This window comes from Sardina pilchardus, chromosome 3 (genome assembly GCF_963854185.1).
Source record: "Sardina pilchardus chromosome 3, fSarPil1.1, whole genome shotgun sequence".
In the NCBI taxonomy this organism is placed as follows: Eukaryota; Metazoa; Chordata; class Actinopteri; order Clupeiformes; family Clupeidae; genus Sardina; species Sardina pilchardus.
The window spans coordinates 37845879-37861742 of NC_084996.1; the positions used below are offsets into that span (position 1 = coordinate 37845879).

General features: G+C 42.9%; 1 protein-coding gene across 1 annotated transcript; it reads left to right on the plus strand.

The window, feature by feature from the left end:
• Positions 1–268: 268 nt before the first annotated feature.
• On the plus strand, positions 269–15121 carry LOC134075998 (myosin heavy chain, fast skeletal muscle-like). Its single transcript, XM_062531020.1, has 39 exons — positions 269–472; positions 789–932; positions 1018–1174; positions 1590–1617; positions 1717–1831; positions 1945–2037; positions 2142–2205; positions 2326–2424; positions 2539–2642; positions 2778–2916; positions 3053–3171; positions 3753–3902; positions 4036–4206; positions 4306–4615; positions 4853–4953; positions 5052–5139; positions 5291–5408; positions 5493–5616; positions 5926–6062; positions 6414–6669; positions 7091–7333; positions 7444–7620; positions 8144–8289; positions 8379–8469; positions 8579–8968; positions 9447–9573; positions 9921–10039; positions 10246–10442; positions 10537–10720; positions 10926–11091; positions 11203–11327; positions 11590–11898; positions 12324–12527; positions 12834–12959; positions 13048–13218; positions 13349–13453; positions 14066–14161; positions 14264–14398; positions 15098–15121. The coding sequence occupies exons 1-39, from the start codon at positions 269–271 to the stop codon at positions 15119–15121; spliced, it is 5856 nt and encodes a 1951-aa protein (XP_062387004.1).
• The last annotated feature ends 743 nt before the right edge of the window (positions 15122–15864 follow it).

Sequence of the window (15864 nt, forward strand, 5' to 3'; positions counted from 1 at the left end):
TGGGACTCTAAGTATAAATGTTGTAAATGTTTTAAGTTGTAATTTAAGTTTAATTGGAGTGAGGTTTTTTTTTCAGCAGCTTTCTGTGCGTTGAAGTAATTAATCTTTGGACTGGCTGAAGACAAGGTATGGGGAAGAAAATATCTTAGTATAACAACATTAGACATGTAATCAAAATAATGTGAATAGCTCTGTCAATACAAAGAGATCATTAATGTCAAGATGCATCAAAAGTCATTCATATGTTGTATACAGTGAAGCAGCCATCATGAGTTCTGATGCGGAGATGTCCGTGTTCGGCTCGGCCGCCGTCTACCTCCGCAAGCCCGAGAAGGAGCGCATCGAGGCTCAGAACCGGCCCTTCGATGCCAGGGCGGCCTGCTTTGTCCCTGACGCCAAGGATCTGTTCGTCAAAGGCGTCATCCAAAGCAAGGAGGGCGGCAAAGCAACCGTGAAGACCGAGGCTGGGGAGGTGAGGCCGTGACACTTTCTTGTCCAAAGTGACTTGCACTTATATTACAAGGGGCATTTCCCCCAGAGCAACTCGGGGTTAAGGTGCCTTGCTCAAAGGCACAACAGTGGAAGCTGGGAATTGAACCCACAACTTTTCAGGCTACTGCACGCTAGCCCAGCTCCTTACCTACTGCACCAGCACCACATCCCCAGAAGGAGAAAGGCTCCCCAGCTCCCCAGCCGTGGAGAGCTGAATTGATCCCTAATGTGATGATAATCCCTCACGGAAAACCACTGATGTGAGTGTGCTCCTTTATTGTCTTTGTGTGTGACAGACAGTGACCGTTAAAGAAGATGACTGCCTCCCCATGAACCCGCCCAAGTACGACAAGATTGAGGACATGGTGATGATGACCTACCTCAATGAGCCATCTGTGCTGACTAATCTCAGAGAGCGTTACGCAGCCTGGATGATCTACGTAAGTTTTCCTGGGAATGCTATATGGAAATTTAAGGAACATCTAACATTGGGACAAGACATTTATGATGGGCTTTTTCCTGTAGACCTACTCTGGGCTGTTCTGTGTCACCGTGAACCCCTACAAGTTTCTCCCAGTGTACAGTGCAGAGGTGGTGTCTGCCTACAGAGGCAAGAAGCGAATGGAGGCTCCTCCCCATATCTTCTCTGTGTCTGACAATGCATACCAGAACATGCTAACAGGTGAGGCCAATAGGATATTACAAGGACATCCTGCACTCTCTCTTTCTCTCTCTCTCTCTCTCTCTCTCACACACACACACAAACACATACACACACACACACACACACACACACACACACACACACACACACACACACACACACACACACACACACACACTCACACACACACATACACACACAAACACACACACACACACACACACACACACGCACACTCATATCATGTCTCTGGACAGTTCATCATCAGTGTCTAAATATCCGTATGATGACATTACTATGACGAGAAGTTGAAGTGTACAGAGAAGTTTCATTTGATTGTGTATGATGAACGTATCAATAATATTAGACATATGTACAGTATTTTATCAAGTATTTTCATAACCAATGCTTTATGTTTTTTAAATATCCACAGATCGTGAAAATCAGTCTGTCCTGATCACGTGAGTCATGTTAAATTAGCTTCTTTCTAACACGTTTGCAATCCATCGTGCTTTTAGTGAACAGGTGACACTGAATGTATGCACTGGTGCGTTTTCTAGTGGAGAATCTGGTGCAGGGAAAACTGTCAACACCAAACGTGTCATCCAGTACTTTGCAACAATTGCAGTGTCTGGAGACAAGAAGAAGGAGGCGGCGGCTCCTGGCAAAATACAGGTAGGTCAGGGACACTGATGCGGATGGTTGTAAGGAGGTTGTAAGTCGGCCTATTTTATTACCACACCGTACTGTACTGTATTTTACTGTACACGACATGTTGACTTTCCCAGGGAACACTGGAAGATCAAATCATTTCAGCCAACCCTCTGCTGGAAGCATTTGGGAATGCCAAGACAGTGAGAAATGATAACTCCTCACGTTTCGTAAGTAGATTTCTATTTTACATTTTGAAAATGATTAGAAGCATTTCAAATTGATTCTTATCTTTTGAAGAGAGAAGGTGAAATACAGACTTTTTTTGTAATAGGGTAAATTTATTAGAATTCACTTTGGAACGGGAGGAAAACTGGCATCCGCAGATATTGAAACTTGTAAGTCCTCCTCTATTAGGCTATATTTTATTCGTAACTAGTATTTTCTTTGTCAGGAATATTTCTTTATTGTCTGGTAATCAATGACTATTAAGTTTGTTGTTTTAAATTATTATTAAGATTTGTTGGAGAAGTCCAGAGTGACATTTCAGCTGTCAGATGAAAGAAGTTACCACATCTTCTATCAAATCATGACAAACCACAAGCCAGAGCTTATTGGTACAGTACATTCAGTTGTTGTTATGCCTATTTCTAGTAGGCCACTGCAGTGAAGATAGACGCCATGTTGTCCCATCCTTACTCTTGTCTTGTCCTGTCTTTTTCCCCTGTCAGAGATGCTGTTGATCACCACCAACCCGTACGACTTCCCCATGATTAGCCAGGGTCAGATCACAGTGGCCAGCATTGATGACAAGGAGGAGCTGGTTGCCACGGATGTGTGTATTTCTTTTCTTATGCATATGAAACGGCATTTGGTTTCTCTTTACTTTAGTTGTTACTGTATCATGATAATCCCCAGTTGCCCCAAAACTATAAATCTATCTGTCTATTTTTCTTTATTCTCTCTAAAGTCGGCTATTGATACCCTGGGCTTCAGTTCTGATGAGAAACTAGGCATCTACAAGCTGACTGGAGCTGTGTTGCATTATGGGAACTTGAAGTTCAAACAAAAGCAACGTGAGGAGCAGGCAGAGCCAGATGGCACTGAGGGTAAACACCCTTCTTCCCAGTCTTGGTGTTAGTGTTTCCTAGTGAACCAGATGTCCTAATATTGATTGTCATATTTCTGTTGCCTGGTCTGCTGTTCATTTCTACATGTTTTTTTCCGTGGGTGTTCATATTGCAGTGGCTGACAAAGTCGCCTACCTCATGGGCCTGAACTCTGCCGACCTGCTCAAAGCTCTGTGCTACCCCAGGGTCAAGGTGGGAAATGAGTATGTCACCAAAGGACAGAGTGTCCAACAGGTAAGCTGAGAGACTTGCTAATGACGAGACACAGCACCCAAAGAATCCTGCATAGAAATGAATGGGGTTAGTTATGGCCGTTGTCACATATCCAGCTCCTTCATGTATGTCCCCCCATTCACTTGAATAGGAAAATAGCTGCCCGGTAACTGCCTAAAGAGCTTTACCAAAATGCCGACTGAGTGGGGAGACTTGCCTATAAAGACTTTGGTAAACTCCCTTAAACAGTCACTGATCAACTCTGTCCATGAAATCTAAATGTGCCTCAAGCTTAATTTGAAACGTGTCAAGGAAGCGCTTTCTCGTGGGCTGCAAGTTATATGCGCTCTCCATTATGAATAAGCCCAGTTGTCATAGCAAAAGAGTAAATGTGAAAATTAAAGCACTTCGTCAAATACCTAAGAGTCTTGTCAGGTATATTCAACAGACTGCAGCCCAAGACAAATTTCCCTCTTGGGGGACATTAAAAGTATATCTTATCTTATCTTATCTAGAATGTGGTTTTATTCATAATATATTTCTTTCATGTACGTTAGCACTGAATGTTTGAGATTTGATTCAAGTCAATGTACCTTTTTAAGGTGGTCAACTCAGTTGGTGCTTTGGCAAAATCTGTTTATGAGAAAATGTTCCTGTGGATGGTAATACGAATCAATCAAATGCTGGACACAAAGCAGCCAAGACAGTTCTTCATTGGTGTGCTTGACATCGCTGGGTTTGAAATCTTTGATGTGAGTTTTTTTTTGTTTTTGATAGTTGGTTTAAGTGAATTAGGATTATTGTTAATTAGACACTGTACTCTGAGATACCCTATACTGCAATGATGGAATTCAAACTATTTGTATTTCATTATTTTTGACATAGTACAACAGCTTGGAACAGCTGTGCATCAACTTCACTAATGAGAAACTGCAACAGTTCTTCAACCACCACATGTTTGTGTTGGAACAAGACGAATATAAAAAAGAGGGCATAGATTGGGAGTTTATTGACTTTGGAATGGACTTGGCTGCCTGCATTGAGCTTATAGAGAAGGTAGTACATTCTCACATTAAATAACGCTACAGTAATTTAATTTCCCTCTCTCTATAACGCAGAACCAATGAGCATCCTTGTTTATTTTTTCTTCCTCAGCCAATGGGGATCTTCTCCATTCTCGAGGAAGAGTGTATGTTTCCGAAGGCATCTGATACCTCTTTCAAAAACAAGCTGTATGACCAACACCTTGGCAAGAACAATGCCTTCCAGAAGCCCAAGACTGTCAAAGGGAAGCCCGAGGCCCACTTCACCCTGCTGCACTATGCTGGCACCGTGGACTACAATCTCTCTGGCTGGCTGGATAAGAACAAGGACCCGCTAAACGAGTCCGTGGTGCAGCTGTACCAGAAGTCCTCAGTCAAGCTGTTGGCCTTGCTGTATGCATCCTTTGCCCCTGTAGAAGCAGGTACTATTAGTTGTATAGTGAGGCGTGAACTGCATTCACATTGAATCATTTTTATTCACTTAAAATGTGCAATGCATGATTATGAACTTAGATGTGTTTTATTATAACTTTGGTCATAATTTGGTCTTTGATAATATAGATTTACTGTTTATTTATAGTATTTGATCATTTATGATGTAAATAAGTTCCATGCACATGATGATTTTGGTTAACTGGATTGTTGGGTTGTTCCTGAAGAGGCCAGTGGGGGCGCTGCAGGGGGTGGCGGTGGGGGTGCCAAGGCAAAGGGAGCCAAGAAGAAAGGCGGCTCCTTCCAGACCGTCTCTGCTGTCTTCAGGGTAAACCTGCACTATACAACCCACGTCCAGAACTCACTAAAGCCTCACTAAAGTCACGCTTCACTGATTAATCAGCCATGGCTTCTGACTACCTGCAGGAGAATCTAGGCAAACTGATGACCAACTTAAGATCCACTCATCCTCACTTTGTGCGATGCCTCATTCCCAATGAAGTAAAAACTCCAGGTACATTAGTTTAGGCATTGTAAAAAAAAATAATCAATGAACCACTGAACCCCTGTCTGTCATAAAATGCTACTCACAGCCAGTAGACACTCTGTTTATGCGGCAAATGATGCCCAACCAACTTCATGTTTGCCTGCTGAACTCATGACAGGGATAATGGACAATCATCTGGTCATCCACCAACTGCGCTGCAACGGTGTACTGGAAGGCATCAGGATCTGCCGGAAGGGCTTCCCCAGCAGAATCCTTTATGCTGACTTCAAGCAGAGGTAAGTGAACTGTGAGCTCGCTTGCTCTGAGCAGAAGTAAATCTCCAGGGTCATGCTCATGACTGCGTTCATGGGCCCAAACAGGTACAGAATACTCAATGCCAGTGCCATTCCAGAAGGCCAGTTTATTGATGGCAAGAAGGCTTCCGAGAAGCTTTTGGGATCCATTGATGTTGATCACGACCAGTATCGCTTCGGACACACTAAGGTGAGAACATTCTAGAAGACACCAAATGTAACATTAAGATAAAATTATGTCATGTGGCATTTTTCTCTGTGTAAATGAGGCGAGATAGCACATACAGTACACTACTCACAAAAATTCGGCTTTCGGGTGAAATTTGTTGCCCTTTGTTTCAATGTTTGAGATGAGGAAATCACTATTGCATGCTTCTACTTAAATTGTAGCTTGAACTTTTTACATTTTCCATACGTTTCACTGTGAAAGCCAACTTTCCCTGCTTTCCCTGCTGAGTGGTGTATCTGACTAATGGATGACTGTCTTGGGGACACGCAGGTGTTTTTCAAAGCGGGTCTGCTGGGAACGCTGGAGGAGATGCGGGACGAGAAGCTGGTCTCGTTGGTAACGTCCACTCAATCCCTGTGCCGCGGCTACCTCATGAGACTGGAAATCTCCAAGATGTCTTCCAGGAAGTAATTATAGCTCATACACGTTTACGTTTACTACTGTAGATGTTTTTCACTCTGTACAGATAACAGCTGTAATAACGTAATTTCCCAACTATTAGCCACGGCTTATACATCAATTTTGCACAATTTCTTCAGCTATGAGGTTAATACACGGGGGCAGTTAATATGGTATTAATATGGTTTTGTTTATTTTAACTTGCATAAAACACTGTCCTGCGGCTTATACACAATGCGGCTAATACACAGGAAATTACTGCACAAACTTTATCAATGGCACTGATGACATCTGGAAGTAAGTCAGCCTACAAACTGATATTAATGTCTTTGAGAATTCTCTGTTGTCTTTTCTTAAAGGGATGCTGTGTATACCTTGCAATACAATCTTCGCTCATTCATGAACGTGAAAGGCTGGCCATGGATGCGTCTCTACTTCAAGATCAAGCCCCTGCTGAAGAGCGCTGAGACTGAGAAGGAGATGGCCACCATGAAGGATGACTTTGTGAAGTGCAAGGACGACCTGGTCAAGCAGGAGACCAAGAGGAAGGAGCTGGAGGAGAAGATGGTCACGATGCTCCAAGAGAACAACGACCTGCTCTTACAGATCCAGGCTGTAAGCATGTAGAGGTTTCTAGAAGCTTCAAAAAAAGTATACAGGTGAAACTCGAAAAAATAGAATATTGTGAAAATTAAAAAGATCATTTATCTCCGTAATTCAACTTAAGAGGTGAAACTGATATAGGTACAGTATATAGATATATACCTGATATAGACAAAATGCAAAGTGAGAATCTTTCTTGAGAGTCTTTATTTCTGATCATTATGATGATTATGGCATACAGCTTATTAAAACCCCAAATGAAATTTTGCACAATGTTCTAACTTTTTGAGTTTCACCTGTAATATAACTTTAGTAGCATTTCTGTTTCTATCATAGCATTTACACAATGAATGTTGAAGTCAGTTTTTTTTATTTATTTCAAATTGAATTAAATCATGTTTTTCCACCTGCTGTATCTGATGCTGATGGCCAGCGAGCGGAGCACCTGTCGGATGCTGAGGAGAGGTGTGAGGGTCTGATTAAGAGTAAGATCCAGATGGAGGCGAAACTCAAAGAGACGACGGAGAGGCTGGAGGACGAGGAGGAGGTCAACGCTGAGCTGACGGCCAAGAAGAGGAAGCTGGAGGACGAATGCTCCGAGCTGAAGAAGGACATCGATGACCTCGAGCTCACCTTGGCCAAAGTGGAGAAGGAGAAACATGCCACCGAAAATAAGGTGCATACTTTACAAACTGTGTACTTTTGTTTACAAAACCACCACTAAACCTAATTCAGAAACGATTTACAGCATTGACATTAACTGGAAGTCCATGAAAATATTAACAGGTGAAAAATCTGGTGGAGGAGATCTCTGGTCAAGATGAGAGTATTGCCAAACTGACCAAAGAGAAGAAAGCTCTCCAAGAGGCCCACCAGCAGACTCTGGATGACCTTCAAGCTGAGGAAGACAAAGTCAACACCTTGTCAAAAGCTAAAACTAAACTTGAACAACAAGTGGATGATGTGAGTGGCTATATCTTTATCTATGAATATCTATGTATATCTATGAATATCTATGTATCTGTACCATAATTTCCCAACTATAAGCTTAAGTTTATACACTGACTTCGCAAAATTTCTTCAGCTATGAGGTTAATACACAGGGGCCGTTACTATGTTACTAATATGTTTTTTTTTTTACTTTCCTACTTAAAACACTCTCCTGTGATTTATACACAATGCGGTTAATACACAGGAAATTACTATGAAATGGAAGATTATTGATGTACAGTATATAAATGTTATTAGTGTTTGAAGTGGACTTTAATGTGTACAGTAGCTGGAGGGTTAGTGTGTTAGTGTTTGAAGTGGACTTTAACGTGTGTGATAGCTGCAAGGTTAGTATGTAAGTGTTTTAAGTTGACTTTAACGTGTGATAGCTGGAAGGTTAGTATGTAAGTGTTTGAAGTTGATTTTAACGTGTGTGATACAGTAGCTGGAGGGTTAGTATGTTAGTGTTTGAGGTGGACTTTAATGTGTGCGATAGCTGGAGGGGTCCCTGGAGCAAGAGAAGAAGCTCCGTATGGACCTGGAGAGAGGGAAGCGGAAAATGGAGGGGGATCTGAAACTGACCCAAGAGTCAGTGATGGACCTGGAGAATGACAAACAACAGTTGGAGGAAAAACTCAAGAAGTAAGATCATGTTTGGCTGAAAAGCAGTACGTTTGAGTATGTGTCCTTGCTACGTGCAATTGAGAAATTGACTTGTTTTTTCCCACCAGAAAAGATTTTGAAACAAATCAGCTGCTCACCAAAATTGAGGATGAACAAGCAATGGTGTCTCAATTTCAAAAGAAGCAAAAAGAGCTTCAGGTAATAACAAGCCTTTTTTTATAAGCATAACTTGATCATAAGAACTTTTGCCTTATCTTTGGCTTTGGCTTTTGCCGCTTGCTGCAAATGACTCTTTCTGCCTTTTCAGGCCCGCACTGAGGAACTGGAGGAGGAGATTGAGGCTGAGCGCGCCGCCCGTGCCAAAGTGGAGAAGCAGCGGTCAGACCTGTCCAGGGAGCTGGAGGAGATCAGCGAGAGGCTGGAGGAGGCCGGAGGCGCCACCGCCGCCCAGATCGAGATGAACAAGAAGCGGGAGGCCGAGAACCAGAAGCTCCGGCGAGACCTGGAGGAATCCACGCTACACCACGAGGCCACCACCGCCGCCCTGCGCAAGAAGCAGGCCGACAGCATGTCCGAGCTCGGCGAGCAGATCGACAACCTGCAGCGCATCAAGCAGAAGCTGGAGAAGGAGAAGAGCGAATTCAAGATGGAGATCGATGACCTGGCCAGCAACATGGAGTCTGTCGCGAAGGCCAAGGTAGAATTCTACATTTTTAAATCAATAATTCCACGATGACATTCATTTCACTAAACACTGCTACCTGCTACCAAATAACATAAACACATTATGAGGTATAGTTTCTGTCGTGATGATGAATTGAGCCTTCTACAGTTGTATCTGTTACAAAAAAATACAAAACAATCCAGTCAACAACCTCATGTAAAGGACAAAGGAAACTGTCAATCTACAACTGATGTTGGTGGTCTGTCTTAATTAGAGAAGATCTCAGACATGACCGAGCAGTTTGGAGAAACTGATGGAGTTCTCAGTTTCTTGGTGTTTTTGGCCCCCAACGTTGTTTTAAGGCAGCGCTGCCTTGAAGACAACCCCTTGATGGGTTAAGGTTAGGATTACATGTAGGTGCCTTGAAGTCGACGGTGACAGCGTCGCCTAGAAGACGGCGCTGGGGGCCTAAAACACCATCGAGCGATTTCTCATGGTGTTTTAAAAACAGATCAACCTGGAGAAGATGTGCCGCACCCTGGAGGACCAGCTGAGTGAGATCAAGACCAAACACGAGGAGGGCCTGAAGCACATCAACGATCTGAGTGCACAGAAAGCTCGTCTGCAAACTGAAAATGGTAATTAATGCCTAAGGCCCCACTTCCTCTGGCCTCTGGGAAACACTGAGACAGACTACCCAAAATGAAAGGATTACGACAGTTTTGTTTGTTCCTTGTTTCACAGAAACAAATAGACTCTTATGTAAAGAGTCATGAATTCTGAAATGAGGAGAAAAAGAATAACAACAGTTTTAAGCATTTTAAGATATCAAGTTTAACCTGAGCTATTGGTCCTGAGCTGACACAAGGCTATTGCTTAGACAAACTTCAAAAATATGAGACAACGGCCAAAATCACACATTGGTGTTGAGCTCAATTGTGTCTAGGAGAAATAAGCTAAACAAAAGAAGTGTTTTGCTACACAGGGGAATTCTCTCGCCAACTTGAGGAGAGAGAGAGTCTCATCTCTCAGCTGACCAGAGGCAAACTTGGCTACACCCAGCAGTTGGATGAGCTGAAAAGACAGCTAGAAGAAGAGGCAAAGGTACAGTAAATGCACTGACAATTGTATTATTGCAATATATCTTGCTTTTCATCAAGAGAAATTCATATACAAAGGAACAGGTGAAAAAAATGCCCTTCTAAAGCATGCATTATTGCACCGATTTATAAGAGGAATATATCCAAGGAAGAAATTAAAAGATGACTTGTAATGGTAACACATAACTATTTGATTATACAACTTATCAGGCCAAGAATGCCCTGGCCCACGGTATGCAGTCCTCGCGCCACGACTGTGACCTCCTGCGGGAGCAGTTTGAGGAGGAGCAGGAGGCCAAAGCTGAGCTGCAGCGCTGCATGTCCAAGGCCAACAGCGAGGTGGCGCAGTGGAGGACCAAGTACGAGACGGACGCCATCCAGCGCACCGAGGAACTCGAAGAGGCCAAGTAATTTGACTATCTCCAAAATCTTGGGATGTTCTGTTCATAGTTTACGCGAATGAAGCCAGAAATGCTGAAACAATTTCCTGCCTTTTCACAGGAAAAAGCTCGCCCAACGTCTCCAAGACGCAGAGGAGCAAATTGAAGCGGTGAACGCTAAATGTGCCTCCCTGGAGAAGACCAAGCAGAGGCTGCAGAGTGAGATTGAAGATCTCATGATTGATGTGGAGAAGGCCAACAGCATGGCTGGCAACCTGGACAAGAAGCAGAGGAACTTTGATAAGGTGCTCATTTTCATTTATTTACAGTTTTGAAATGTGAAGATACAGAAGATCTACTTATCTACATCTCAGGAATCTATCATGTTTAAGCAGGACAGAGGTCCTGAATATTTGCAGTTCTTGCATTTTGACTGATAATGTTATTTTTTAGCAGTCTTTCACTCTGTTGATAGCAGCCAACATCATGTGTATTTGTGTCTAATGGTAGGTTCTTGCTGAGTGGAAGCAGAAGTATGAGGAGTGCCAGGCAGAGCTGGAGGGTTCCCTGAAAGAGTCCCGATCGCTCAGCACCGAGCTTTTCAAAATGAAGAACTCATATGAAGAGTCCCTCGACCACCTGGAGACCTTGAAGCGTGAAAACAAGAACCTTCAACGTGAGGGAATTGAGCATTTTACAAATTCACTTGTTTCAACAGTCAGTAACCTCATGTAGTACAAAAGCAAATGTGAATCTTCCACTGACACTGATTGTCTGCCTTAATTAGAGGAGATCTCTGACCTCACCGAGCAGATAGGGGAGACTGGAAAGAATGTCCATGAGCTGGAGAAATCCAGGAAGCAGATGGAGACTGAGAAATCTGACATTCAAGGAGCGCTGGAGGAAGCTGAGGTGAGAAAGCTCACCTTTTCATTTTTGCCCAATTACTGTAAGACATGAATTTCACTTCATTATGCTACTGTATGTGTTACTTCTTTCCTACCTGAACATGGTGACCTCTACCTCAGGCTCAGTGTAAAGATTTTGTGTATAAAAAGCACTACAGAAATAAAGATTATTGGTATTTATTATTATTATTATTATTATTATTATTATTATTGTTGTTTTATTTTTTTAATTATTTTTTTTATTATTATTATTATTATTATTTTAGGCGTCCCTGGAGCACGAGGAGTCAAAGATCCTCCGTGTGCAGCTGGAGCTGAACCAGGTGAAGTCTGAGGTGGATCGAAAGATCGCCGAGAAGGACGAGGAGATGGACCAGCTGAAGAGGAGCAGCCAGAGGATCATCGACACCCTGCAGAGCACTCTCGACTCGGAGATCAGGAGCAGGAACGACGCCCTGAGAGTCAAGAAGAAGATGGAGGGAGACCTGAACGAGATGGAGGTTCAGCTGAGCCACGCCAACAGGCAGGCACTTGAAGCACAAAAGCAGCTGAGATACGTCCAGGGACAGCTTAAGGTATGAAGCCTCTCATGTAATGTTATTTATTTCATAACAAGAAGTAGAAAGCTCCCTCACACTGTCCTCATTTGCAATTGTAGCCTTTTATTGCAACATTTCAGTCAGATGACCATCTTCAGGCAATATGATGATCATCTCACCGTAACTTTGCATTAAAAAGCTACAGTTGCAAATTACAGTGTGCGGGAGCTTTCTACTTCTTTGAATATTGGTGACCTTGTGGTCCTTCTCCGACACATCTGTCTCAAGGAGGAGTGCAAAAGCACAACTCTTTTTGTGTTTTATTCTGAAAAAATATTAATATAGACTTGTTGAATAGAAATAAACACAACACAACTCTTAACAACCCAGCAATGGCATTCTAGTCGAATGTACTGAGCAGATCATTCTAATAATAAGACATGTTTCTCTCAATTCTGAAGGACATCCAAATTCATATGGATGATTCCGTAAGGGCACAGGAGGATATGAAGGAGCAGGTCGGCATGTCCGAGCGCAGGGCCAACCTCATGCAGGCTGAAATCGAGGAGCTGCGTGGCGCCCTTGAACAAACCGAGCGGGGTCGCAAGGTGGCCGAGCAAGAGCTACTCGATGCTAGCGAGCGAGTGGCACTCCTGCACTCTCAGGTGGGTCATATGGGGGGGCATTCAACTCATCGATGTAAGAGCATAATTAATAGGATCTTCTAAATCAGCTGCAACTAAGAGGATGAGAACACATCTCAGTGCAGTTTGTGTGGTCCATATCTCTATTTTTTGTCTGTTTTCTTATATTAAACTTTTAACATGATAGAGAATCATGAGTCGTATCTAAGTTCCACGAGATGTTAACAAGGCTACGTTTGTTGAAATGTTTGCGCTCAAAACATTTGGATCTTACGAGGCGGTCAGTCTGGCCGTCTTTTTAAGCCAACACTGTCGTTTTCATTTCAGAACACAAGTCTGATCAACACAAAGAAGAAGCTGGAGGCCGACGCGGTTCAACAGCAGACTGAAATGGAGGACTTTGCTCAGGAAGCCAGGAATGCTGAGGAGAAGGCCAAGAAAGCCATCACAGATGTACGTTTCCTGTCTCTCACAGTTTCAACCACAACAATAACCGCGGAAATGACAAATGAGTGACTTTTGCGTTATTACCTCCACAAAGGCTGCTATGATGGCCGAGGAGCTGAAGAAGGAGCAGGACACCTGCGCTCACCTGGAGAGGATGAAGAAGAACCTGGAGATCACCGTGAAGGACCTGCAGCACCGCCTGGATGAGGCTGAGAACCTGGCCATGAAGGGTGGCAAAAAACAACTCCAGAAACTGGAAACAAGGGTATGTTATCGTACTATGTGTCTCAGTAGAGTGTGAGGTGGTTAGAGAGAGTGTGTGGCGGTTAGAGAGAGTGAGCAACAGAGTGTGACAGTGTTGTTCCTCCTAAACTCTGCTGTGATGATGACCGCAGGTGCGTGAGCTGGAGAACGAGCTGGACGCGGAGCAGAAGCGCGGCGCCGAGGCCATCAAGGGCGTCCGCAAGTACGAGAGGAGGGCGAAGGAGCTCACCTACCAGGTGGGGACCGCTTCATTGCTTCTCCTCTAGAGAAGCTGTAATGGCCCATCACATCGGTATCTACAGTATAGATGCTGGTGCTGATCTGTTCTGACAGGCCCACCTAGATCTCCTTTCAGAGCGATACTAGTCTGGAACACCATAATTACCTCCGCCAAGCAGGTTATATTCTCATCGGAATTCGTTTGTTTGTCTGTCTGTTTGTCTGTTTGTTTGTTTGTTTGTTTGTTCGCAAGATAACTGAAAAAGTTATGGATGGACTTTGACAAAATTTACAGGGAAGGTCTGAAATGACCGAAGGAAGAAACAATTTGATTTTGGGAGTGATCCGTATTACCGTCTGGATCCAGGAAGCGGTTATGTTTTACAAATGACTGAATTGTTCGTCCTATTGCATTTATAGTCCTCTACTGGGTTGAGATGATATGCATCTCTTAGAGATGTTTTGAAGAAATAGATCGTTTTACTAAATGTGATACCAATGTGCCATTCAAATGGGCTTATATATCAGACAGATCTGTGAGATGATTAAAGTATCTTTTCAAATAAAAGAAATGTTTTGAGCCTGAAATCTGTAGCTTTGTTATGGGGATTGTTATTCTGTGCTTGCAGTCTGAGGAGGACAAGAAAAATGTGAACAGACTGCAAAATCTGGTAGATAAACTCCAGAACAAAGTGAAGGCCTACAAGAGACAAGCTGAAGAAGCTGTAAGACCCCCCCCCCCCCCCCACACACACACACACAGAAGTGATGCACCACTCAACCCTATTTATTTACCCAATTTCTTTACCATATTCATTTGTTTTCAGGAGGAGCAGGCCAACACTCACCTGACACGCTTCAGGAAAGTGCAGCACGAGCTGGAGGAAGCTCAGGAGAGGGCCGATATCGCAGAGTCCCAGGTCAACAAGATGAGAGCCAAAACCAGGGACATGGGACCCAAGGTGAGTGGGGATATCCGTAGATCTGGCGTCTACTTTTTGGCATATATAAAATCCAACACTTTTTGGTTATAGCAGTGACAACGTACTACAAAGTGGTGAAAGGTTTTTTCCGTTTTGAATGAGTTTTTTTTTCTTTCCCATATAAAATATTTCAGTGTCAGTGTTAGACTCACTGTCAAATATCAAATTCCTAGGGGGGCGCTGTGGCGCAGCAGGCTACAGCGCTCGTACCATTTACGGGTCCGAGTGCCCACGGGGACCCAGGTTCGAATCCGGCCTGCGGTCATGTCCCGATCCCACCCCATCTCTCTCTCCCACTTACTTCCTGTCTACCACTTCACTGTCCTGTACTAATAAAGGCAAAAAGCCAAAAAATATACTTTAAAAAAAAAAAAAAAAAAATATCAAATTCCTTCTGAGCAAATGAGCAGCAATAATGTTGTGGATTAAAGGGAAACAGATCCTCCAGCCAGCCTGACAAATCTCTCAGACATAAAAAAAAAGACAGCTAAATGATGACACAGTGTTTTTGTTTGCTTTGCTATTTGTTTTTCTCAGTTGTTCAATGTGATTATGTTCGGTGCTCTTAGAACAATTCTTCAATGAGTTATATACTACGGCATTGTTAGAAGACCTCAGATGAAGGTGTTGTTTTAATGGGGTTTCTAAATTGCTGTTGTGCTCTCTTTGTTTTGACAGACACCAGAGGGGCCAGCAGAGTAGCCGCGACAGAGACAATATCTTTGCCTCTCAGAATGGATAAGAACAAAAAGAGGAGATATTCATGTATTGTTCATGAATGTAATATTCAGCAAATGAAACATCATCCAGGGCACGGACATATTATAACACAGTCCTTGCCTTTGGTGTTCTTGTCAAAACCCATTTCAAGCTCTTGTATTTCACAAAATACATGTAAACAAATTATCTCACTTCATAAAGGGTGTTATATTGTGCATGAGTCTAACCCAGCGGAATAATTCACATCACATAATGCCAGCTAATATGATCAAATAATGACTTTGAATGTGTTACATTTATTTATTTGCGTGACTTGAATTTCTCCAACAGTAATAGTTTACTGAATGCTGTACTAGTCATATTAGTAATTTAAACCTCAAATGAAACCAAATGAAGATAAAAGACAACACTCGTTAAATCATTCAACCTTACCATCCATTAATGACAACCCCTTACCCATTTCAATTTCTCAAGTAAAATACAATCTATCAATAAATTAAGTATGGTATCAGCAGCAGAACCCTTGTGTTGTTTAATTCCTTCTCAATGTGTTTCAATCGATGCTCACAATGACACCACATAGGATCAGGGGCAAGAAGGAGGCGGTCATTCCCAGCCGCATTCCCCCTCATTGATGCACTTATTCTTACTGCACTCTACGTTTTTTTTGTTGTTGTTAGAATTGATTTAAAAAGCTTAAAATGTTTACCATGTTGTAAGTTACT

Excerpts from the sequence above, each read along its gene's own strand:
- LOC134075998 (XM_062531020.1), top strand. The coding sequence starts at position 269 with ATGAGTTCTGATGCGGAGATGTCCGTGTTCGGCTCGGCCGCCGTCTAC. Across the intron at positions 4,954-5,051 it reads CCGTCTCTGCTGTCTTCAGG|GAGAATCTAGGCAAACTGAT; the intron begins GTAAACCTGCAC and ends GACTACCTGCAG. Across the intron at positions 12,528-12,833 it reads TGGCACTCCTGCACTCTCAG|AACACAAGTCTGATCAACAC; the intron begins GTGGGTCATATG and ends TTTTCATTTCAG.